Here is a 27841-nt window from a genome sequence, read left to right as displayed (position 1 = left end):
TACACACACTAAATGCAAAACGTACACGATGTGTATAGATAATAATCAGTGTCTGTATGTGTGTGTGTGTGTGTGTGTGTGTGTGTGTGTGTGTGTGTTTTGAGTGACAAAAGATGCACATGTTACATTTCTGTTGGAAATTGCAATGTATTGTAAGGGGAGAACTTTGGGGAAAATTCCTTTTCGTTTTCATTTATTGTGATTGTTTTTCATTGGTCTTAAATCATCCAAATAAATAAATAAATAAATAAATGAATAGATAAATGAAATTACCGGAAATTACCAAATATTGATTTGGTTACCAGGCTAAAATTTGATCACCAAGGGTTCCAAAAATATTACAAAATTTCATCCTTTTTGATTACTGAAATCACCATTTGGCAATACTGCAAACGCTCTGATAAATCACAAAGAACAATAGAGTGTGTCTTTTTTTTTTAAATCTCCCATCCATTCTTCCTTCAGGGAATCGCTAACCTTGACCCCTCGTGCAATTATGGAACCGCCCGAAGGCTGCACCACCTTTCGACGAAAAGGAAATACTTGCGTTATGGGGAATTTAGTAGGGAATTGATTTTAACTTTGCCAGACAATGTTGGAAATGTCTTTTCTTTACGGCAAATCGTAATGTCTTAGAAACAAAACTATGAAAAGCTATTTCAAATAGCCTGCGAAACATCAAAAGTTGACGTATTTTCACTATATTGTGTTGTAGCCATAACAATATGAAAGTGAGGATTGATTATGCTGTCTAAATCATAATTGGCTGGTAAATCATAGGAAATATAATTTTGTGAACAGCTGGGCAACTGTGAACTTATCATGTAAAATTCAACACTTGCATAATCACTGCAACTCTTGAGTGGAATGTGAGCGAAATGATTTTGTGTTATGGAAAACTTTCGAAATGGAGGAAATATGGCGAAGATTTGTGTTCGATTGCTGAGAACATTATCAAAAACACACGTTAAGTATGTTATATCTCGGCATAGCACTGTTTCAAGCAAAAGATCGTTTCATCGCACGCAGAAAATCGATAAAGGATACCATTCAAAGAGTAAAACAGGCGAATTTTAAATCACGCACAACATACTCATTTTATTCAATCGTAAAATATTCACAGTAGGAATAAAAAAAAAATGCATAGATTCACCAACACAAAAGTTAGGAAGAAAGGAACTATGACAAAGTTTAGGTGTTGTGACCTCTGAAAACATTTACTTTGATGAGACATTGCAGATTGTGTTCGTTTGGTATAAAACCTGTTATGGCTATTGCAGTGTATTGTTTTGTTTTGTTTTTGTTTTTGGTCCTGGCAAACAATGGTAAACATCTTTAATCTCAATTTATGTTATACATAAATCATGCTATACATAAAACATTTATCATGACTTCTTGTTCTTTGCTTTGTGAATAAGGAGTACTCAGTAGATGGCGAGTGATTAAATGACAGCTACATTGCTTTAAAAACAACTGAAGAGATAATCTATCAAAAAAAAAATCATCACATCTATAAGAGTTGGAGCACACATTATACAAATGACTAAAAACGTAAGTTATCCCATGGAATTTGTATATATGGTCTATGATAAATGAGCATAATGATGATATGATATGATCAATAATTTATTTCATGTCACTGGTATGGCAATTATCAGCTGCACTATAGTTGAGGACAAGATACCCCAAAGGGATTCTATCTAATTGAGAGGATATCAATAAAATGAAAGAAACAAATCAGAGAGCAAAACCAACCATTTTTAAGTTATCAGGATAACTAGCTGGTATTGATCATGGTGTTATATAAGTAGGGTCTGTTCAGACATCTTTGTTCTAACCGATTTCTTAATCTCTTTTTCAGCACTGCTTTTAGTCATGATATAGGACTACTTTCATGATATTCGAAAATATATTTCGTCAAAATTTCAAGGTGAGAGGAAAATATTTCACTATCAATTCACAAGCACATTGTGGTCAGTAAAAATATTATGCTACCACCTTCTTTTCTTTCATTCTTTTTCGTTAAATGCAAAACATCTCAAATCTGTCTTTCTGTAGCTTTGGAAAGGCTTTTATCTGTACTGGTGGTCACCAAGGACTTCTAACGTTGTAGCTCCATGGTTTGATGTGGCCCCTTCTAGGAAAAAGCCCGGATGTAGCCATGTGTGGCTTTAGTAAGGAGTAACGGGCATCGAAGCGATACCACACATGTTGTCCTTGTTACGTGCGATGTTGATATAGCCCTGTTCGCCCCACGTTACTCCTGCAAAAAAAGAACAAAATCATTGTTCATGGTTATTCTGAGACAATGTATGCCGTGGTGATATCAATACATCACGTCACATTAATAGTACCAAGTGGTCCTTTTTACAGGAACAATTATAACTTCCGCAGTCTTCTTCTTCTTCTTCTTCTCCTTTCTTTCATTTTTTTTTTCTGTTTTCTGTTTTTTTTTTTATTTTGTTTTTGTTTTTTTTTTTTTTTTTTTTAGAAAGAGGACATAATTGTTGAAGCAGAAATACAGAAAATTTAATGAAGAAATAAACGCAGTTTGAATACGAGACTAGTCAGGCGATGAAACCTGGTTTCTTATTTTTTTGAAAGTAGATCAAATTCACATGACTTTCTTCCTGCTCGTGCAATTTTTATTGATTTTTCCTTTTTTTTTTCTCTTGCTTTACTATATTTTCAATAACCTTAACCCTAAAGGGGCCGGGCTTTTTTGGCTATGCTCAGGCCGGGGGGGGGGGGGGGGGGATGGATTCCGCCCCCCCCCCCCCCCGAGATCTCGGCCATCGGTGGCGCGATCGCGATGAAATTTTGCATGCGTGAGACCTGCGTCATAATCTACAAGATTGTGTCATAAGATTTTTTGAAACAATCAATTTCTAATTATAACGAGACATGAAACTCGTCACTTTAAAGACGAGTTAGGTGATACGCTTGGGGTCATTAGATATCGGTCACCAGTGATCGACAACGAAACAATAAAATATAGCTACTTTAAGTTATATTTCTGCAATAATATTTTAGCAAAGTCGATTTTTGGGGACTTTTATTATTCAGAACAAATTGTTAATAACAATGCAAACCACATGGAAAGTCCTGTACGTGTGTCTGCGTGTGCAAGTAAATAGGCCCAAGTAGATAAACAGGTTTTCTTAGTACAGTGTATCTGTACGATGACGAACAAATATAAACACGAACAAATTGAAACACGTCAATACAGAGTTTCAAAGATCGTCTTGACTTTAAAGGTAGGGGATACCTTTTACAGACCTCCCAAAATGCAGCAAAACATTAAATATGAACCTCAGGGGACTTGTTTAGGCCACTGCTGAGAATTTTGGAAGTCAACAGTTATCTACAATTTGAATAATGCACAAAACTCAACTACTCAGTACTTCTGTGTGTCAGCCACACTTAAGCCTTTTTGTTGCAGTCTTCTGTATTTTTTATCTATAAACACAAATCTATAAATATAAGAGCTAATGTAATAACATATAGAGTGTGTGGCAAGAATGTAATAGAAATGTTTGTAAGTTTTGATGAACTTTCTTCACAAAATATACATGATGGACACACATGCAGTGCATGGGTCTGCAAAGGTAGCCTAGTAATGTACTGGAATTTACGGTGAGCCCCGAAAAAAAAAAAAAAAAACGCAATTCAAAATCTAACAGTCAATAAAAGTGTACTAAATGTTACCTTCCACTTTCAATACTTTATGGGAGTTGCTAAAAATATACTCTCTTCAACATACCACTGTATTTATACAACTCTTCATTTAAGGCATGCAAATGGGATTCCCTACCTTTAATATTGGTCTTTTAGAAATATGAACTTTAGCCCTTATTTCCATAACCAAAACTGCTATATCGAATCTTGTCATTAATGTGATCAGTTAGGAGAGCGCTTACAGCTACAAGCCTGTAAAATTTTCCAGCAGTTAAGCAATGAATTGTCCAATACAAAACAAAGGAAAATACAGCGAGTGTGTGTCTTTACATGACAATGGGATTTATACCCGGACGAAATATGGTGCTATATTGTAACTACTTACTGACTTATTTTAAGGGCTCTGCTGCTTGAGTATCCGTGTTCAGCTAAATGAATTGTAATTTGGCGATAACCAAAAATTCCCACAAGCAATAGAAACACTCTAACCTCCGATACAAAACAAGGGAAATTGCGTGTTTGTGTTCGTGGGGATGCGTATACTTGAGGAAATAGCAAAATAAATGACATAGGAGTGAAGCTGAACTGCCTAAGAAAAAAAGGAAAAATAAAAAAAAAAAACCCTTACAGCTACAAGCCTGTGAAACTTTCCAGCAGTAAAAGCAATGAAACGTCCAAATACAAAACTGAGGCAAATAGAGAGAGTGTGTGTTTGTTTACATGACAATATGATTTGTACCTAGACGAAAGCGGCATTACCTCAACTAAAATAAAGAAAGAGACATAGCTTCTAACCACGTAACTAAATGGTAAGTCTTTTCGAACCAAGAGTGTGGAACGTAAGATGAATCACGACGATCACCCGTGACCGACACATCTTCAAAGGGAACAGTTAGAAGTGGAAGGAGTGTCAAGCATATTGTCTCAACAAAGCAATGACACAATAACATTAAGGCATTCCATAATTTCGCTCTGAAATCAATGGTATTAATCATGTAGGCCTACCATTGCTTGCATAGTCCATACACTTTGCTTTACAAACTTTCAGTGAAACGTGTCATAGCATAACTATGTAACTCCATTACCCATGACTACTACATAATCAAAGATATATCAAAATGAACGCTTAGCACATGTAACTCAGGGGGATTATAACCTGATACTCTGGTCTTCACTGCCCAGATGGCAACAACACTCGTCACCTACGGCTACGTATAGAGAAACAGTCATTAATAAAATAATACATTTGCGTTTTATCTGGCAGATCGACACACAACCTCATTTAACACACTGTAATTGGCACGGAGGGAAATGAAAGAGCTCTTCACTAATACTAAACAACATAAACTATGCATTCCACTCATGTAGCGCAAGATACACTTGTACCTCTAAAGCAACATAAAGCCTGTCTACAACTCCGTTATTGGGTCAAACAATATAGTCTGAAATGTCAAAGATACGAGCGAGTCCGCATACACCTGGCTTAGAGTAAATTAATTCAGTTCTTATTCCCACTCAAGTTGGTGTTATGCAAAATGCACAAATCCCCACCTTCAGTATAACAAAAACAAACGTAGCGAAAAGGAAAAGAAGACGAGAGCTGGCAAAAATTAAACTCCACAACTGCAATTTATAACCTTTTAGGAGACAAGTGAAGCAAATGTATTAGATGTTATAGCAGTGTTTTTTTAAGCATAAACAGACAAAATAATAGAGGACAGACAATGTCAAATAAAAAAAAAAAACCATAAACTTAATGTCATAGAAGATACTTGACAAGATGCATTAAAACCGTAACTTAAATCGCTGTTCTACTTCTCGGCCACGGAATATCCACACACACACACAGAAAAAAAAAAAAACCTTAGGGGAAAGAAACAACTTTAAGTATAACATTCTTGAATCCAAAAAGATAAGAAAAACAAAAATTGTAATGTCCACGTCAGGATAACAAAAGCGCCCGCATGAACATGCATTATACTAAGATGGGAATACGATTTTGATACAAATGATTGTCTCATTAATTTCAAAGTAATGACTCCTTTACCACCTGCAGTACCACACCACTATGACGTCTCTGAAATCAATCTATGGTAGCACTCATGCACATGTGATTGCATCGTGCATAAATCCCCTTTTCCTAAACTATCAGTGGCATGAAATAACTCATATAATATAAAGCAATATGAAGCCCATTCCTTCCCTTCCTGTCTTTTACTCTGTTGTTGGGTCAAACAATAACAACCTGGAATTTCTAAGAGATGAGCAAGACGCTATACACCTGGACTAAGTTAATTAATTCAGTTCCAATCCCTGCTAGTTACGTACACGTTCCTAACTATCCTGTTACATTATAACAAGAACAAATGAAGAGAAAAGGAACGAGAAAACAAAAGGTGGCCAGCGGCGCACTGTTTCAAGGGACAATTCATAACATTACGTGTGAGAAAATTAATGAAGCAAGCCCAACCTCCAAATCCCATGCAAAACAAGGGACGTAGAGAAGCTGTTTTCAGGGGGTTGCATATACTGAGTACTTGATGAAATTGTACGATGAAAGAAAATGACACCAGGGTAAAGCTGAACTGCCAAAGAAAAAAAAAAAGAAAAGAAAGAAAGCTCCTATGGAACTTTCAAGCAGTAAAATCAATAAAGCGTCCAGTACAAAACACTTAAAGGCAAATAGAGAGAGTGTGTGGTTGTTTAGATGACGATGTGATTTGTACCTGGACGAAAGCGGCATTACCTCCTTCCAAATAAATAAAGAGATATCGCTACTAACCACGCAATTAAATGGTAAGTCATCTCGAACCAAGAGTGTGGAACGTAAGCTTCTACGTAAAATATGAATAATGACGATCACCCGTGACCGACGCATTTTCAAAGGGAACAATTAGAAGTGGCAGGAGTGCCAAGCATATTGTCTCAAAAAAGCAATGACACAATGATATTTAGGTAATCCATAATATCGCTCTGAAATCAATGATATTAATAATGTAGGCCTACCATTGCTTGCATAGTCCATAAACTTTACTTTACAAACTTTTAGTGAAACGTGTCATAACATAATTCTGTAACACCATTAGCAGTGACTACTACATAAACATAGATATATATCAAAATGAACGCTTAGCACAGATATAACTCAGGGGGATTATAACCTGATACTCTGCTCTTCACTGCTCAGATGACAACAACACTCATCACCTACGGCTACGTATAGAGAAACAGCCATGACTAGAATAACAGTTTTGCCTTTTATTTGGCAGATCGACACACAACCCCTTAAAACACACTGTAATTGGCACGGAGGGACATGAATGATGAAAGAACTCTTCACTAATACTAAACAGCATATGCATTCCACTCATGTGGCGCAAGATACCTCTAAAGCAACATAAAACCTGTCTACAACTCCGTTATTGGGTCAAACAATACAGTCTGAAATATCACAGAGATGAGCGAGACGGTATACACCTGGCTTAGAGTAAATCAATTCAGTTCTTTTTCCCACTCAAGTTGAAGTATGTATATAAATGCATAAATCCCCACCTTCAGTATAACAAAAACAAACGTAGCGAAAGGGAAGAGAAGACGAGAGCTGGCAAAAATAAACTGCACAACTGCAATTTATAACCTTTTGTGTGCCAAGTGAAGCAAATGTGATTAGATGTTATAGCAGTGGGTTTTTTTTTTTTAGCATAAACAGACAAATAGAGGACAGACAGTGTCAAATCTAAAAACCATCAACTTAATGTCAGAGAAGATACTTGATACTTGATGCAAATGATTGTCTCATTAAATTAAAAGCAATTATTCCTTTACCACCACCAGTACCACACCACAATGACGTCTCTGATGTCAATGGCAGCACTCACCCAAATCGTGTATTAACTTCCTTTTCCCGAAACTACCAGTGGAACGTGCCATTATATTGTGCAATTCGATCAGTAGTGATTGACTTTAAAGAAGAAAGAGAAAGCAACAAATTGAACGCTTACCATGTTGCTTAGGGTTGTTCCAGTTTGAAACTGATCTGTTCTATTCTCCCAGATGCCAACAACACATATCACCTATGGCTAAACTCGTGAAACAGCCATGACGAAAATAAACGACAGAGAACCCCGTCATAATCACTATACACTTGGCAGGGTGTGTCCCGAAATTCCTCATATAATGTAAAGCGATATCAAGCCAATTCCTTCCCTGCCTGTCTTTAAGTCCGGTTCGGGTCAAACAATAATAACAACCTGGAATTTCAAAGAGATGAGCGAGACGCCAGACACCTGGACAAGAGTGAATTTATTCAGTTCCCATTCCTGTTAGTTATGTAAACGTACACGTTCCTAAATATCCTGCTACAGTATAACAAGAACAAATGAAGAGAAAAGGAAAGAGGAAACGAATGGTGGCAAGCGGGGTACTGTTTCAAGGGGCAATTTACAACATGACGTGTGACAAAATTAAAGAAGCAAACCCAACCTCCAAACTCCAATACAAAACAAGGGAAATAGAGTAGCTGTGTTCATGACATCAGAGTGACGCTGAACTGCAGAAAAAAAAGAAAAAAGAAATAAAAGGAAAAAGTCCTGCGGGACTCGACTAACTTCTCTCCTTCCGGTCGGGCATTATAAACACGCAGCGTTCTAAGCGATTCTGCCTCACGGAAGATCCGAAGATCTTCTGCGAAACTTAAATCTATCTATGTATGCTATACACAACACAAATTTACATTGATATTCAGTTTTTTTGGCGATATACGTCAAGTGACTGATAGCGCTATTCAACTTCCCAACAGTGGTCGCGTGGATTCGATCAAAATACAGTTGCAAAGATAAATCGGGAATCATTTCGACCAGATTCCATTCTCATTTTCAGTGATCGACAACGAAAATAATGTTAAGTAGCGACTTGAAGTAATATTGAGAAATATTCGTGAAGTCCAATTCTTTATACAGTCCTACATAATTCAGATGAAATTGTTTCTGTCATGCAACCAATTGAAAATTTCGTGTGGTGTCGGCGTGTCCAAGTAAGCTGATTGGAAAGGATATGTGAATGAGTATTTACCAATAGGTCTTTATATTGTAAAAGAAAATCAAACATGGCCATGCGGTCTTTTAAGAGTCATCTTCACTTTAACATTTGTAATTTCAAGTCCAAGTTGCCTGTCAAAGCAATGTGGTCTCCAACACAAAACAAAGGGATATTGTATGTGTGTGTGTGTGTGTGTGTGTGTGTACCTCTGTGTGTGTGTACGTTTACATGAAAACGTGATTTCTACATGGACGAAGGTGAATACTCCATAAAAGAAAAAAAGCAAAAGATGTAAGTATTTTGTTTCGTGCTCTTATGGGGTTCGAACCCTTACGTATGCAACCTCACATCTCTTGTGACGTCGCCTTTATCCTCTCGGCCATGTACGTCTTGACGAGAAAATATGAGGAACGTAAGCTTATATGTGAAAGATGATTCAGGAATCGTTTGGTCCAAATTCCATTCTCATTTTCAGTTTTTAGCTGCAAAATTATCAACCTGATGAGGAGATTTGAAAAAAAATAAAATGCATGATTACTGCAGCTTATTGTCTGAGCTACCACATACTTAAGTTTCAGAGGAAATGGAGCAAAATCAGCTGAAATAAAGGTGCTTAAACGTTGTCAAGTCAATGCATGGTTTTAAAAAAATCACCTCCCATAGACATAACACGTCAACTTGTCTGATTTTGAGTCTTTACCTTTAATCATAATTTGAAGTATGATGGTAAGTCTTCTCGAACTAAGAGTGTGGAACGGAAGCTTCTACGTGAAAGATGAATTATGACGATCACCCGTGACTGACACATCTTCAAAGGGATCAGTTATTAGAGGTGGAAGCCCTCGTGCCAAGATATTGTCTCAGCAATTCCAAAGCAATGATACCCTTACATTTAGGTATACCATAATTTCCCTCTGAAATCAGTGGTATTATTCACGTACAATTGCCTGCCTTGTCCATAAACTTTGCTTTACAAACTTTCAGTGAAAGGTGTCATAACATAATTCTGTAACTCCATTAGCAGTGATTGACTACATAAATAAAGATATATCAAATTGAACGCTTAGCGCGTATAACTAAGGGGGATTTTAGCCTGATGCTGTGTTATTCACTGCGCAGATACCAACAACACTCATCACCTACGGTTACGTATAGAGAAATAGCCATGACGAAAATAAGGTTTTCCTTTTCTTTGGCAGATAGACACACAACCCCTTTGAACACACTATAATTGACATGGAGGGACATGAAAAAGTTCATTACTACTACTAAACAGTGATGCCTTCTACTCATGTGGCACAAGATACCTCTATATAGTCCATGGGCCAAGACCCGAAAAATGGGTTGTTGGTACCATCTGAGGTGGCACAACCTTTTTGGTGTCAGTTTGTTTGTCGGGCATAGATATGCTTATCAAGCTATGATAGCATTTCCAAATGAGTAGCTTAGTCATAATAAATGAATTTTTAACCAATTTGGTCTCGTTTTTATATCCCTATACTTCTGAATGGAAACTAAACCGCTATACAAAGAAGAGCACTGCCTTCTGTATGTCCACAGGTGTTCTGTTGTAAACGCGGTGCGCTTAGTTTTTATTCAAGGCAGCGAAGGGAATATCCAAAAGGTTATGATGTCCACAGCTGTCACGCGGTGCGCTTAGTCTTTATCTAGACCAATGTACCGTTATCATATCTAAAGTTCCTCATAAAAGGGATTATCTATACTGCTTTTATACTACCCTATCAACAAATACATCAGTTTTAAACAAAAATCACTCTGTTCATTTACAATATCATTCATTATAATGTATTGTAATGTATCGGTACATTGTTTTTGCATATCTTATATTGTTGGAGGGAAATAAAGCGACATTGGTATCAGCGTTTTCACCGTAGCGTTTTCGCCGGAAAATGATAAATAATTGAAAGATACGGTAAAATTCACGAGGAATTGCTTTTGTTGTTGTTGTTGTTTTTTTTGTTTTTTTTAGATAAAAGGATATACACTGTATCATACGCTTTGGCTATTCCCGTCGCCGTCTAGAATAAAGACTAAGCGCTGTGGACATCATAACCTTTGGATATTCCCTTCGCTGCCTTGAATAAAGACTAAGCGCACCGCGTTTACAATAGAACACCTGTGAACATACCATAGAGCTGCATTTTACAGCTCTATGGAACATACAGAAGACAGTGCTCTTCTTTGCATAGCGGTTAGTTTCGATTCAGAAGTATAGGGATATAACAACGAGACCAAATTGGTTAAAAATTCATTTACTATGACTAAGCTACTCATTTGGAAATGCTATCATAGCTTAATAAGCATATCTATGCCCGCCAAACAAAATCACACCAAAAAGGTTGTGCCACCTCAGATGGTACCAATATCTGGCCTGGCCCATGGACTAATAGCAACATAAAACCTGTCTACAATTCCGTTATTGGGTCAAACAATAACAACCTGGAATTTCAAAGAGACGAGCGAGACGCCAAACACCTGGCCTAGAGTTAATTTATTCAGTTGCCATTCCTGCTCCAGTTGAGTTATGTAAATTATTTTCCGACCTGTCTTGTGCAGTGTATAACAGGAACAAACGTAGAGAAAAGGAAAGAGAAAACGAAAGGTGGCAAGCGGGGCACTGTATACCAAGGGCAATTTACAACATTACGTATGATAAATGAAGCAAATCCAACCTCCAGCCTCCGACAAAAAAAAAAAAGGAACTTGAGTGACTGTGTGTCGTGGGGTAATGACATCGGAATGAAGCTGAACTGCCAAAAGAAAAACAAAGAAAGAGAGAGAGAAAAAAAAACAATAGCGTCCTGCGGGTCCCGAACATCTCGTCCTAAGGTAGTGCATAATGACCATGCAGCGCGCTAAGCGACTATAAAGCCACACGGCTGTCCCGAAGATTGGATGTGAAATTCATATCTTTATATCATTTACAACATGAAAAAGTTCATTACTACTACTAAACAGTGATGCCTTCCATTAATGTGGCACAAGATACCTCTATAGCAACATAAAACCTGTCTACAACTCCGTTATTGGGTCAAACAATAACAACCTGGAATTTCAAAGAGATGAGCGAGACGCCATACACCTGGACTAGAGCTAATCATATCAGCTCCCATTCCAGCCAGTTATCTAAACGTACATGTTCCTACCTATCCTGTTACAATATAACAAAAACCAATGAAGAGAAAAGGAACGAGCAAACGAAAGGTGGCAAGCGGGACACTGTAACAAGGGGCAATTTACAACATTAAGTGTGACAAAATTAATGAAGCAAACCCAATCTCCAAATCTCCAATACAAAACAAGGGAAACAGAGCAGCCGTGTTCATGGGTTACGTATACTTGATAAAATAATACGATAAATGACATCGGAGTAAAGCTGAACTGCCGAAAAAAAAAGAAAAAGAAAAAGAAAGAAAGAGAAAACTCCTGCGGGAGTCGAACTTCTCGCCGTTCGGGTATGGCGTTATTAACACCCAGCGCGCTAAGCGATTACGCCACACGGCTATCCTGAAGATCCCATGCGAAACTTAAATATATGATAACACTATCGTGACACTGCTGATTGAGATGGCGCTATTCAACTTCCCACAAGTGGCCGCGTGGTTTTGACCAATATACAGTTGCAAAGAACAATCGGGAATCGTTCCGTACAGATTGCGTTCTCATTTTCAGTCTTTAACTACAAAATTGTCGACCTGATGAGGAGATTTGAAAATATAAAATGCATAATGACTGCAGCTTATTGTCTGAGCTACAACATACTTACGTTTCAGAGGAAATGAAGCAAAATCAGCTGAGGTAAAGGTGCTTAAACGTTGTCAAGTGAATGCATGGTTCTAAAAAAAAATCACCTCCCATAGACATAACACGTAAACTTGTCCAATTTTGAGTCTTTACCTTTAATCACAATTTCTAGTATGATGACGTCATCATATTTCAAAACCATCACATGGACTTGAGAGGCAAATGTTCAAAGTACAACATATCTGAATTTGGGATAATATTGAGCTTAAACAACAGAGATACGAGCAAATGAATGTCAGAAACAGTACCTCAAAAAAATCAATTCCACTTTTTTTATTTAAAATGACGATATGATGACGTCATCGCGTTTTCCTGGCAATATTGATACTTGGAATGTTATTTACAATTCATATACTTTTGTAATATGCAATAGAAATATAGGGTCGACGGGCGATTTAAGGAGCTATGGCGAAATAAACAAAGACATGTTTTTTCACTATATTTGCAGAAAGACGCGCACGCGGAATTTCAACTTTGATGCCAGTGCATTCCTTTGTTATAGGTCGAAATCGATCGGAAATCAATGGATATTGTTACTCAAAGTATCAGGAATCCAAATCAGTCAAAAAAATTGCATTTTCATGTTGCTTATGGGCTCTGCGCGCGAAATTGCGCGGACGGACGCGCACGCGAGAAAATGTTTGAAACGCTTAAAATTGTCTGAAACTTCGAGATTTCCCATTGGGAAGTCGTTTTGAGCCTTTTAAAATTTTGACGCGCGCTTACGTGCGCGTAATGATGACCTGTGTAACTAGCGTTAAAAAATCAGATAGAGCGTGACCTGAACTTCATGTCCACCGAAAATGATACAGAAATGACATCTAGTTATGAAGTTATGATCGATCATGTGACAAGGTCCGAAAATCACAAAATGGCGCCTAGATGACGTCATAGATATGCTACTGTCATGAAAACCTTATTGTGGCTAGATTTTGTCATGAGACATGTTGACTGAAAATGTCATGTTATTTCGTAATGTCATTCTTGAGATATTGACGACACAAAATTGTCCAGAAAGAAAGAAGAATAAAAAAAAACGAGACATGAAACTCGTCACACTGACGAGTTAGGTGATACGCCTGGGGTCATCAGATGTCGGTCATCTGTGATCGACAAAGAAAAGAATGTGATATAGGCACCTTGAAGTTATATTGAGCGTGCATGCAAAACGGTTTCTCTAACCACTCGGCCACGGGACATCCACGGAAACGGTAAGGCCGAAAAAAAAAAATGTATAGATATTACAGGGGGAAAAAGTCAATGCCCACTCAACAATTGTGGCCGCGTGAACATGTATTGCATTGCTAGAAGGAAATGCGGCCTTGTAACGACTGAGGTCGCTGTGCCATTTCTGGCAATTTCGGAAAAATACGTCCCGCAGACATAAAACCTATAATCGGCTGATTTTGATACCTTGCCTTTAATGACAATTTTCAGTGTGATGACGTCATCAAAGTACAAAACAATGACATGGACTTGAAAGACAATTGCTCAAAGTACAACACCTCCGTTGTCGTCATTACATACTATTTGACAGAGTCAGGATGCAACATTCTGCAGCTGTCGAAGCAATGTGGTCTCCAACACAAAACAGAGGGATATTGTGTGTGTGTGTGTGTGTGTGTGTGTGTATAGGTGCGTTTATATACGAACGTAATTTCTACATGGACGAATGTGTAATACACCATTGAAGAAAAAAAAAAGTAAAATAGCTAGGTATTTTGTTTCGTGATCTTGTGGGGTTCGAACCCGCACGAGTGCAACCTCACGTCTCTGAGACGGCGCCTTTAACCACTCGGCCATACGTCTCGACGAGAAAATATGAGGAACGTAAATTTATGTATGTGAAAGATGAATCAGGAATCGATTCGTCCACATTCCATTCTCATTTTCAGTTTTAAACTGCAAAATTGTCAACCTCATGAGAAGATTTCAAAGGACAAAATGCATGATTACTGCAGCTTATTGTCTCAGCTACAACATACTTAAATTTCATAGGAAATGAAGCAAAATCAGCTGAGATAAAGGTGCTTAAACGTTGTCAAGTCAATGGATGGTTTTAAAAAAAATCACTTCCCATAGACATAACACGTAAACTTGTCCGATTTTGCATCTTTACTTTTAATCACAATTTAAAGTATGATGACGTCATCAAATTTCAAAACCATGACATGGACTTGAAAGGCAAATGTTAAAAGTACAACATATGTGAATTTGGGATAATATTGAGCTTAAACAACAGAGATACGAGCAAATGAATGTTAGAAACAGTACCTCAAAAAAATTAATTCCACTTTTTTGATTTCAGATGATGATATGATGACGTCATAATGTATTTCGGGAAATATTGATACTTGAAACGTTATTTCCAATTCATATGCTTTTGTAATATGCAATAAAAACATAGGGTCAACGGACTTTTTAAAGAGCTATTGCGAAATAAACAAAGACATGTTTTTCGCTATATTTCCACATAGACGCGCACACGAAATTTCAACTTTGACGCCAGCGCATTCCTTTGTTATAGGTCAACATCGATCGGAAATCAGTGGATATTGTTACTCAAAGTATCAGGAATCCAAATCAGTCAAAAAAATAGCATTTTCATGTTGGTTACGCCCTCTGCGCGCGAAATTGCGCGGACGGACGCGCACGCGAGAAAATGTTTGAAACGCTTAAAATTGTCTGAAACTTCGAGATTTCCCATTGGGAAGTCGTTTTGAGTCTTTTAAAATTTTGACGCGCGCTTACGCGCGCGTAATGATGACCTGTGTAACTAGCGTTAAAAAGTAAGATAGAGCGTGACCTGAACTTCATGTCCACCGAAAATGATACAGAAATAACATCTAGTTATGAAGTTATGATCGATCACGTGACAAGGTCCGAAAATCACAAAATGGCGCCTAGATGACGTCATAGATATGTTACTGTCATGAAAACCTTATTGTGGCTAGATTTTGTCATGAGACATGTTGACTGAAAATGTCATGTCATTCCGTAATGTCATTATTGAGATATTGACGACACAAAATGTGGCAGAAAGAAAGAAGAATAAAAAACGAGATATGAAACTCGTCACACTAAGGACGAGTTAGGTGATACGCTTGGGGTCATCAGATGTCGGTCATCCGTGATCGACAAAGAAAAGAATGTGATATAGGCACCTTGAAATTATTCAGCGTGCATGCAAATCCGTTTCTCTAACCACTCGGCCACGGGACATCCACGGAAATGGTTAGGCAAAAAAAAAAAGTGTATAGATATTACAGGGGGAAAAAGTCAATGCCCACTCAACAAACGGGGCCGCGTGAACATGTATTGCATTGCTAGACGGAAATGCGGCCTTGTAACGACTGATGTCGCTATGCCATTTCTGGCGACTTGGGGAAAATACGTGCCGTAGACATAAAACCTATAATCGGCTGGTTTTGATACCTTGCCTTTAATCACAATTTCAGTGTGATGACGTCATCAAAGTACGAAACAATAAGCCAGTTCGGGGTTCCACTTTGAGCATGAGCAGAAAAAGGTCATCTGTACCAGCAGAGCATGGTGGTTTTTAAATTCACTGAGATAAGCATCTGTAATGTAATGATTATTCAACTGATCCCTATAAGTGGTGCTTGCCAGCACATCCACATGACAGCAAAAGCGGTGTCTGACAATATCAATAGAAAGAGATTGTTAATACATTCAATGCAAAATAATGAAATGGATGCTTTCCAAAATGTCAATGGAAGGATCATTCTGGTCACCTGGGGCCTGTTTCATAAAACTTGTCATCAGTGACAAGTTGTCATAGATGTGACAAGCTACTGAAATCTTTGCATCTGATTGGCTGAGAGCAAATTTGTCATAGAAATGTGGCAGTTGTCACTGATGAAAGTTTTATGAAACAGGCCCCTGGTCTATGCAAGTTCATCCTTTGTTTGAACATGACTGATGAATTCCATAAATTGTTACGTTGGGCAAGCTCATGCCTTCTGTCGCTTGAAACTAGTGGAGTGCCTAATCAACTGAGAAAGAAGAAAGGTCATTTGTACCCATGTGCCCATGAGCTAACCCCGAACTGGCTTATTGACATGGTCTTGAAAGACAATTTTTCAAAGTACAACACCTCCGTCGTCGTCATTACATACTATGATCGGTTTGACAAAGTCAGCCTGCAAAAGTTTGCAGCAGTCGAAGCAATGTGGTCTCCAACACAAAAAAGAGGGATATTGTGTGTGTGTGTGTGTGTGTGTGTGTGTGTGTATAGGTGCGTTTATATACGAACTTGACTTCTACATGGACGAATATGTAATACACCATTGAAGAAAAAAAAGTAAAATAGCAAAGTATTTTGTTTCGTGATCTTGTGGGGTTCGAACCCGCACGTATGCAACCTCACTTCTCTGAGACGTCGCCTTTAATCACTCGGCCATACGTCTCGACGAGAAAATATGACGAACGTAAACTTATGTGTGTGAAAGATGAATCAGGAATCGTTTCGTCCACATTCCATTCTCATTTTCAGTTTTAAACTGCAAAATTGTCAACCTGATGAGGAGATTTCAAAGAATAAAATGCATGATTACTGCAGCTTATTGTCTCAGCTACAACATACTTTAGTTTCAGAGGAAACGAAGCAAAATCAGCGGAGATAAAGGTGCTTAAACGTTGTCAAGTCAAAGCATAGTTTAAAAGAAAAATCACCTCCCATAGACATAACACGTAAACTTGTCCGATTTTGCGTCTTTACCTCTAATCACAATTTTCAGTGTGATGACGTCATCAAAGTACAAAACAATGACATGGTCTTGAAAGACAATTGTTCAAAGTACAACACCTCCGTAGTCGTCATTACTTATACTGTAATCGGTTTGATAAAGTCAGCCTGCAAAATTTTGCAGCAATCGAAGCAATGTTGTCTCCAACACAAGAAAGAGGGATATTGTGTGTGTGTGTGTATAGGTGCGTTTCTATACGAACGTGATTTCTACATGGACGAATATGTAATACACCACTGAAGAAAAAAAAAAAGTAAAATGGCTAAGTATTTTGTTTCGTGATCTTGTGGGGTTCGAACCCGCATGTGTCATGGCATACCCTACTGTAAAGTCATGTAATGTCGTTGTGTTTCTACTGTCTTGTTCTCTCCTGTCTTTGTAAAAAAAAAAAAAAAAAAAAAAAAAAAAAAAAAAAAAAAAAGTTTAATGTATTCACAAGAATCCTTTTGAGTGGTTCACAATTTACAAGCATGCTTTTCAGTGAACCTCTCAGTTCTTTCTTTTTTTTTTTTATCCTCCAAACATAACTTTGTATTTTGCCGGTATGCATGTATAATTTCGTATTTGTTAACCATTATCTACCATGTAAAGTCGAATACATGCCTATGTTATATCTTCTGATACATTTCGTGTTATGTTTGACGAAAAAGAAAGAAGGAATGAAATAAATGAAATGAAAATGAAAATGAATGAATGAATGAATGTGTGCAACCTCACGTCTCTGAGACGTCGCCTTTAACCACTCGGCCATACGTCTCGACGAGAAAATATGAGGAACGTAAACTTATGTATGTGAAAGATGAATCAGGAATCGTTTCGTCCACCCTCCATTCTCATTTTCAGTTTTAAGCTGCAAAATTGTCAACCTGATGAGAAGATTTGAAAAAAAATAAAATGTATGATTACTGCAGCTTATTGTCTCAGCTACAACATACTTAAGTTTCAGAGGAAATGAAGCAAAATCAAGTGAGGTAAAAGTGCTTGAGCGTTATCGTCTATGCATGGTTAAAAAAAAAAAATCCCCCCATAGACATAACACATAATCTTCGCTGATTTTGATATCTTGCCTTTAATCACAACTTCTAGTATGATGACGTCATCAAATTAGAAAACATCGACATGGACTTGATAGACAATTGTTCAAAGTATAACATATTCAACGTATGTCGTCAGTTTGGTATTGACTGGACGATCAAACACAGGAACATGAGGCAGCGATTAGTAATCTTCGCTGATTTTGATATCTTGCCTTTAATCACAACTTCTAGTATGATGACGTCATCAGATTAGAAAACATCGACATGAACTTGATAGACAATTGAAGGGGTCGATGCAATATAGTGCTAACCCACACAATGTTCATTTTGAGATAATCGCTGTTGAATGTTTGGAAAGTCCATACATTGTATATTGATAAAACATGAATGCATGCATTTTTTACCATCTTATTGGTTGAATTCAAATATGATATTTTCACGGAGGTTAGAGTGAAGGATAAGGATTATGAAAATGCTTAATCGTGTCATTAATTCCCAATCAATGACATCCCTACTATAGGCATATCATAATTTCTCATCTAAAATCAATGGTCTATAGGATTCATGCACCATTACTTGTATAGTGCATAAACTTTGCTTTTTAAGCTTTGAGTGAAACGTGTCATAGCATAATTCTGTAATTCCATCAGCAGTGATTGACATAATGAAGAAGAAATATATATCACATTGAACGCTTAGAACCTAACGGGGGGGGGGGGGTATTATAGCATGATACTCGGCTTTTTACTGCCCAGCTAGATGCCAACAACATCCATCACTCACGGCTACGCATAGAGAAACAGCCATGGCGAAAATAAAACTTTGCTTTCTCATAGGCACAATGACACAGAACCCCGTCAAACACACTTTTCTTGGCAGGGATGGACATGAAAAAGTTCATTACTAATACTAAACAGCGTATGCATTCATTCATGTGGAGCTAGATACCTCTATAGCAACATAAAGCCTGTCTTCAACTCCGTTGATAGAACAATGACAACCTGAAATTTCAAAGAGATGAGCGAGACGCTATATACACCTGGCCTAGAGTTAATTTATTCAGTTCTCATTCCTACTTCAAGTTGGGTTATGTTATTGTAATCATTCCCATCTGCAGTATAACAAAACCAAAGTGAGGGAAAAGGGGAGAGAAAAACGAGAGGTGGCAAAAGGAAAACTGCATGCACAACTGCAATCCATAGCATTGCGTGTGACAAGTGAAACAAATGTTTTAGTTGTTATAGCAGTGTTTTATGAGCATAAACAGACAAATAGACAGACAATGTCAAATTTAAAAACCATCAATTTAATGTCAGAGAAGATGGTAAACAAGATGCATTGAAACCGTAACTAAATCGAACATATTCAGATATAACATTCTTGAATTAAAAACAAGATAAAGAAAAATAATGTCCACGTCAGGATTAAAAAAAAAAAAAAAACGCCGCACGAACATGCATTATATTCTTGATGCAAAGTTCCAAGGATTGTCTCATTAATTTAAAAGCAATGATTCCCTTACCACCACCAGCACCACACCACAATGACGTCTCTAAAATCAATGGTAGCACATATCATTGTATCTTGCATTGAATTAGCTCCCTTTTCCTAAACTACCAGTGAAACGTGCCATATTATATGGTGTAATTCGATCAGTAGTGATTGACTTTAAAGAAGAAAGATAATGCAACAAATTGAATGCTTACCACATTGCTTATAGGGCTATTCCAGTTTGGTACTGATCTGTTCTATTCTCCCAGATGCCAACAACACATATCACCTATGGCTAAACTAGTGAAACAGCCATGACGAAAATAAACGACAGAGAACCCTGTCAAAATCACTACACTAATTGGAAAGGTATTGCCCGAAATTCCTCATATAATATGAAGCAATATCAAGTCACTTCCTTCCCTGCCTGTCTTTAACTCCGTTTTTGTCAAACAATAACAACCTGGAATTCTAAACAGATAAGCGAGACGCCATACACCTGGACTAGAGTTAATTAATTCAGTTCCCATTCCTGTTAGTTATGTAAACGTACACGTTCCTAAATATCCTGCTACAGTATAACAAGAACAAAATCTAAATGAAGAGAAAAGGAAAGAGAAAAAGAATGGTAGCAAGCGTGGCACTGTTTCAAGGGGCAATTTACAACATTACGCGTGACAAAATTAATGAAGCAAACCCAACCTCCAAACTCCAATACAAAACAAGGGAAATAGAGTAGCTGTGTTCATGACATCAGAGTGAAGCTGAACTGCTGAAAAAAAGAAAAGAAAAAAGAAATAAAAGGAAAAAGTCCTGCGGGACTCGATTAACTTCTCTCCTTCCGGTCGGGCATTATAAACACGCAGCGTGCTAAGCGATTCTGCCACACGGAAGATCCGAAGATCCTGTGCGAAACTTAAATCTATCTATGTATGCTATACACAACACAAATTTACATTGATATTCAGTTTTTTGGCGATATACGTCAAGTGACTGATAGCGCTGTTCAACTTCCCACGAGTGGCCGCGTGGATTCGATCAATATACAGTTACAAAGATAAATCGGGAATCGTTTCGACCAGATTCCATTCTCATTTTCAGTGATCGACAACGAAAATAATGTTAAGTAGCGACTTGAAGTATAATATAATATTGAGAAATATTCGTGAAGTCCAATTCTTTATGCAGTCCTACATAATTCAGATGAAATTGTTTCTGTCATGCAACCAATTGAAAATTTCGTGTGGTGTCGGCGTGTCCAAGTAAGTTGATTGGAAAGGATATGTGAATGAATATTTACCAATAGGTCTTTATATTGTAAAAAAAAAAAAAAAATCAAACATGGCCATGCGGTCTTTTAAGAGCCATCTTCACTTTAACATTTGTAATTTCAAGTCCAAGTTGCCAGTCAAAGCAATGTGGTCTCCAACACAAAACAAAGGGATATTGTGTGTGTGTGTGTGTGTGTGTGTGTGTGTGTGTGTGTACGTTTACATGAAAACGTGATTTCTACATGGACGAAGGTGAATACTCCATAAAAGAAAAAAAAGCAAAAGATGTAAGTATTTTGTTTCGTGTTCTTATGGGGTTCGAACCCGTACGTGTGCAACCTCACGTATCTTGTGACGTCGCCTTTATCCTCTCGGCCATACGTCTCGACGAGAAAATATGAGGAATGTAAACTTATGTATGTGAAAGATGAATCAGGAATCGTTTCGTCCACATTCCATTCGCATTTTCAGTTTTTAGCTGCAAAATTATCAACCTGATGAGGAGATTTGAAAAAATAAAATGCATGATTACTGCAGCTTATTGTCTGAGCTACCACATACTTAAGTTTCAGAGGAAATGGAGCAAAATCAGCTGAAATAAAGGTGGTGAAACGTTGTCAAGTCAATGCATGGTTTAAAAAAAAAAATCACCTCCCTTAGACATAACACGTCAACTTGTCTGATTTTGAGTCTTTACCTTTAATCACAATTTGAAGTATGATGGTAAGTCTTCTCGAACTAAGAGTGTGGAACGGAAGCTTCTACGTGAAAGATGAATCATGACGATCACCCGTGACCGACACATCTTTAAAGGGATCAGTTATTAGAGGTGGAAGACCTCGTGCCAAGATATTGTTTCAGCAATTCCAAAGCAATGATACCCTTACATTTAGGTATACCATAATTTCCCTCTGAAATCATTGGTATTATTCATGTACAATTGCTTGCCTTGTCCATAAACTTTGCTTTATAAACTTTCAGTGAAAGGTGTTATAACATAATTCTGTAACGCCATTAGCAGTGATTGACTACATAAATAAAGATATATCAAATTGAACGCTTAGCGCGTATAAAAGGGGGATTTTAGCCTGATGTTGTGTTATTCACTGCTCAGATACCAACAACACTCATCACCTACGGTTACGTATAGAGAAATAGCCATGGCGAAAATAAGGTTTTCCTTTTCTTTGGCAGATAGACACACAACCCCTTTGAACACACTATAATTGACATGGAGGGACATGAAAAAGTTCATTACTACTACTAAACAGTGATGCCTTCTACTCATGTGGCACAAGATACCTCTATAGCAGCATAAAACCTGTCTACAATTCCGTTATTGGGTCAAACAATAGCAACCTGGAATTTCAAAGAGACGAGCGAGACGCCATACACCTGTCCTAGAGTTAATTTATTCAGTTGCCATTCCTGCTCCAGTTGAGTTATGTAAATTATTTTCCGACCTGTCTTGTGCAGTGTAACAGGAACAAACGTAGAGAAAAGGAAAGAGAAAACGAAAGGTGGCAAGCGGGGCACTGTATATCAAGGGCAATTTACAACATTACGTATGATAAATGAAGCAAATCCAACCTCCAGCCTCCGACAAAAAAAAAACAAAGGGAACTTGAGTGACTGTGTGTCGTGGGGTAATGACATCGGAATGAGGCTGAACTGCCAAAAGAAAAACAAAGAAAGAGAGAGAGAGAAAAAAAAATAATAGCGTCCTGCGGGTCCCGAACATCTCGTCCTATGGTAGTGCATAATGACCATGCAGCGCGCTAAGCGACTATAAAGCCACACGGCTGTCCCGAAGATTGGATGTGAAATTCATATCTTTATATCATTTACAACATGAAAAAGTTCATTACTACTACTAAACAGTGATGCCTTCCATTCATGTGGCACAAGATACCTCTATAGCAACATAAAACCTGTCTACAACTCCGTTATTGGGTCAAACAATAACAACCTGGAATTTCAAAGAGATGAGCGAGACGCCATACACCTGGACTAGAGTTAATCAATTCAGCTCCCATTCCTGCCAGTTATCTAAACGTACATGTTCCTACCTATCCTGTTACAATATTACAAGAACCAATGAAGAGAAAAGGAAAGAGCAAACGAAAGGTGGCAAGCGGGACACTGTAACAAGGGGCAATTTACAACATTAAGTATGACAAAATTAATGAAGCAAACCCAATCTCCAAACTCCAATACAAAACGAGGGAAATAGAGCAGCCGTGTTCACGGGTTACGTATACTTGGTAAAATAATACGATAAATGACATCGGAGTAAAGCTGAATTGCCGGAAAAAAAAAAAAAAAAGAAAGAGAAAACTTTCGCGGGAGTCGAACTTCTCGCCTTCCGGTATGGCGTTATGAACACCCAGCGCGCTAAGCGATTACGCCATATGGCTGTCCTGGAGATTCTATGCGAAACTTAAATGTATGATTATACTGTCGTGACAGTGCTGACTGAGATGGCGCTATTCAACTTCCCACAAGTGGCCGCGTGGATTCGACCAATATACAGTTGCAAAGAACAATCGGGAATCATTCCGTACAGATTGCATTCTCATTTTCAGTTTTTAACTACAAAATTGTCGACCTGATGAGGAGATTTGAAAATATAAAATGCATGATGACTGCAGCTTATTGTCTCAGCTACAACATATTTATGTTTCAGAGGAAATGGAGCAAAATCAGATGAGGTAAAGGTGCTTAAACGTTGTCAAGTCAATGCATGGTTTGAAAAAAAATCACCTCCCATAGACATAACACGTAAACTTGTCTGATTTTGAGTCTTTACCTTTAATCACAATTTCTAGTATGATGACGTCATCATATATCAAAACCATCACATGGACTTGAGAGGCAAATGTTCAAAGTACAACATATCTGAATTTGGGATAATATTGAGCTTAAACAACAGAGATACGAGCAAATGAATGTCAGAATCAGTACCTCAAAAAAATCAATTCCACTTTTTTTATATAAAATGACGATTTGATGACGTCATCGCGTTTCTCTGGCAATATTGATACTTGGAATGTTATTTACAATTCATATGCTTTTGTAATATGCAATAGAAATATAGGGTCAACGGACGATTTAAAGAGCTATGACGAAATAAACAAAGACATGTTTTTTCACTATATTTGCAGAAAGACGCGCGTGCGGAATTTCAACTTTGACGCCTGTGCATTCCTTTGTTATGGGTCGAAATCGATCGGAAATCAATGGATATTGTTACTCAAAGTATCAGGAATCCAAATCAGTCAAAAAAATTGCATTTCCATGTTTCTTAAGCGCTCTGCGCGCGAAATTGCGCGGACGGACGCGCACGCGAGAAAATGTTTGAAACGCTTATAATTGTCTGAAACTTCGAGATTTCCCATTGGGAAGTCGTTTTGAGCCTTTTAAAATTTTGACGCGCGCTTACGCGCGCCTAATGATGACCTGGGTAACTAGCGTTAGAAAGTAAGATAGAGCGTGACCTGAACTTTATGTCCAGCGAAAATGATACAGAAATGACATCTAGTTATGAAGTTATGATTGATCATGTGACAAGGTCCGAAAATCACAAAATGGCGCCTAGATGACGTCATAGATATGTTACTGTCATGAAAACCTTATTGTGGCTAGATATTGTTATGAGACATGTTGACTGAAAATGTCATGTCATTCCGTGATGTCATTGTTGAGATATTGACGACACAAAATGTGGCAGAAAGAAAGAAGAATAAAAAACGAGATATGAAACTCGTCACACTGAAGACGAGTTAGGTGATACGCTTGGGGTCATCAGATGTCGGTCATCCGTGATCGACAAAGAAAAGAATGTAATATAGCACCTTGAAGTTATAATGAGATACTTAGTTGAACTTTTTTGGGGGCCTACATTTATTATTCAGATCACATTTGTTTTTCTGTCACACAAACTATGTGGAAATTCTGTGCGTGTACGACTAAGTCGATTTACGGACTTTTTGAGCCTCAATTGCGCGGCCGAGCCCCGCAATTTAGTCCATTTACACTGCCGGGCTCGGCCGCGCTTTTGATTCAAACCTTTCAATATTTTGTCGTAGTGGCGAAGTCGCCGTTCGGGCAAAGGCCTTTGCCGAAGGAGAAAATCCTTTGCAGGACATAACCACCTTAAACTATACTAGTTTTCGACGTTGAAGTGGTTAATATCCTGAATAGCGAAATAGTACAGGCGAGTGTTTGGAAGCCACAATAAAATTGGCCGCGCATTTAGCCCAGTTTGCGTTTACACTGAGAAAAAGGCCGGGCGCGACCGCGGCTCGGCCGCGGCCGAGACCACATTAGCGTGGCCTAATGCGAGGCCATTTTGGCCCCGCATTTGGCCTTTTGCGCGTTTACACCGAAATGAAGGCGGTCTCGGCGCGGCCGAGCCGCGGCCGAACCTCGCACTGTAAACGGGATCCAAGTGATCCTCGGCACGTACAAATAAAACATGACAATTAAGTGTTTATAACCATCCTGGCTTTAACAGTGGCCTTTTAAAATATGACCTTTGACCATTATTTACATAACCAATATGACTCCCTCTCATCTTGCTATCATAGTGATCAGTTCAAAGAGCTCTTACGGCTATATACAAGCCTGTGAGATTTACAAGCAGTAAATCCAATGAAGCCTCCGATACAAAACAAGGGATATAGAGCAAGTGAGTCTGTTTACATGAGAATGTGATTTATACCTGGACGAAAGTGATATCTCAATTAAAGAGAAAAGGGCAAAAGAAAAACGGGCCAAACGTACGGCTCCAGCGAAAGAGACATCGCCTTTAACCATGTAACTATAGGTCTCCTCCAACTAAGAGTACACTTCGAACGTAAGCTTATACGTGAATGATAATTTATGACGATCTCACATGATCGACACACATTCATAGGGGACAGTTAGAAGTGGAAGGTGTGCTTAATCGTTTCATTAATTCCTAATCAATGACAATCCTACTATAGGCATGTCATAATTTCTCATCTAAAATCAATGGCCTATAGGACTCATGCACCATTACTTGTATCGTGCATATACTTTGTTTCTTAAGCTTTGAGTGAAACGTGTCATAACATAATTCTGTAATTCCATCAGCAGTGATTGACATAATAAAGAAGAAAGCTATATCACCGTATTGAACGCTTAGAACCTAACCGGGGAGGGGGGTATTATAGCATAATACTCGGTTCTTTACTGGCCAGATGCCAACAACACCCATCACCCACGGCTACGCATAGAGAAACAGCCATGGCGAAAATAAAACTTTGCTTTCTCATAGGCACAATGACACAAAACCCCATCAAACACACTTTTATTGGCAGGGATGGACATGAAAAAGTTCATTACTAATACTAAACAGCGTATGCATTCCATTCATGTGGAGCGAGATACCTCTATAGCAACATAAAGCCTGTCTTCAACTCCGTTGATCGAACAATGACAACCTGAAATTTCAAAGAGATGAGCGAGACGCTATATACACCTGGCCTAGAGTTAATTTATTCAGTTCTCATTCCTACTTCAAGTTGGGTTATGTCATTGTAATCATTCCCATCTGCAGTATAACAAAACCAAAATGAGGGAAAAGGGGAGAGAAAAACGAGAGGTGGCAAAAGAAAAAATGCATGCACAACTGCAATCCACATCATTGCGTGTGACAAGTGAAGCAAATGTATTAGTTGTTATAGCAGTGTTTTATGAGCATAAACAGGCAAATTGCTTTATAGACAGACAATGTCAAATTTAAAAACAATCAATTTAATGTCAGAGAAGATGGTAAACAAGATGCATTGAAACTGTAACTAAATCGCTGCTCTTTTACTCGGTCACGGAACGTCCAACTTTATATCCAACAAAAAAAAAATGTAAGGGGAAAGAAACAAATTTAGATATAACATTCTTAAATTAAAAACAAGGAAAAGAAAATGTCCACGTCAGGATTAAAAAAAAAAAAAAACTCCGCACGAACATGCATTATATTCTAGATGGGAATACGGTCTTGATGCAAAGGTCCAATGATTGTCTCATTACTTTAAAAGCAATCTATGGTTCCCTTACCATCACCAGTACCACACCACAACGACGTCTCTAAAATCAATGGTAGCACATTTATCATTGCATCGTGCATTAACTCCCTTTTCCTAAACTACCAATGGAACGTGTCATATTATTGTGTATTTCGATCAGTAGTGACTGACTTTGAAGAAGAAAGATAATGCAAAAAATTGAACGCTTACCACATTACTTATAGGGCTATTCCAGTTTGGTACTGATCTGTTCTATTCTCCCAAATGCCAACAACATATGTCACCTATGGCTAAACTAGTGAAACAGCCATGACGAAAATAAACGACAGAGAACCCCGTGATAATCACTACGCTTGGAAAAGTGTTGCCCAAAATTCCTCATTATGAAGCAATATCAAGTCACTTCCTTCCCTGCCTGTCTTTAACTCCGTTATTTGGTCAAACAATAACAACCTGGAATTCCAAAGAGATCAGCGAGACGCCATGCACCTGGACTAGAGTTAATTAATTCAGTTCCCATTCCTGTTAGTTATGTAAACGTACACGTTCCTAAATATCCTGCTACAGTATAACAAGAACAAATGAAGAGAAAAGGAAAGAGAAAACGAATGGTGGCAAGCGGGGCACTGTTTCAAGGGGCAATTTACAACATTACGTGTGACAAAATTAATGAAGCAAACCCA

At 38.0% G+C, this 27841-nt stretch overlaps 1 protein-coding gene across 1 annotated transcript in view; it reads right to left on the bottom strand.

Moving 5' to 3' along the window:
- Nucleotides 1-1077: 1077 nt before the first annotated feature.
- Nucleotides 1078-27841, bottom strand: part of LOC140238858 (cathepsin J-like) — a 48273-nt gene continuing 21509 nt past the window's right edge. The window contains exon 5 of the mRNA XM_072318756.1: nt 1078-2263. Coding sequence (XP_072174857.1) covers nt 2172-2263 — 92 coding nt within the window. The 3' untranslated portion in view covers nt 1078-2171. The remainder of the gene's footprint in view (nt 2264-27841) is intronic.

Source organism: Diadema setosum, chromosome 15 (assembly GCF_964275005.1).
Source record: "Diadema setosum chromosome 15, eeDiaSeto1, whole genome shotgun sequence".
In the NCBI taxonomy this organism is placed as follows: domain Eukaryota; kingdom Metazoa; phylum Echinodermata; class Echinoidea; order Diadematoida; family Diadematidae; genus Diadema; species Diadema setosum.
Note: the sequence above shows the minus strand (reverse complement) of the source record. Positions and strands in the feature narration are given on the sequence as shown.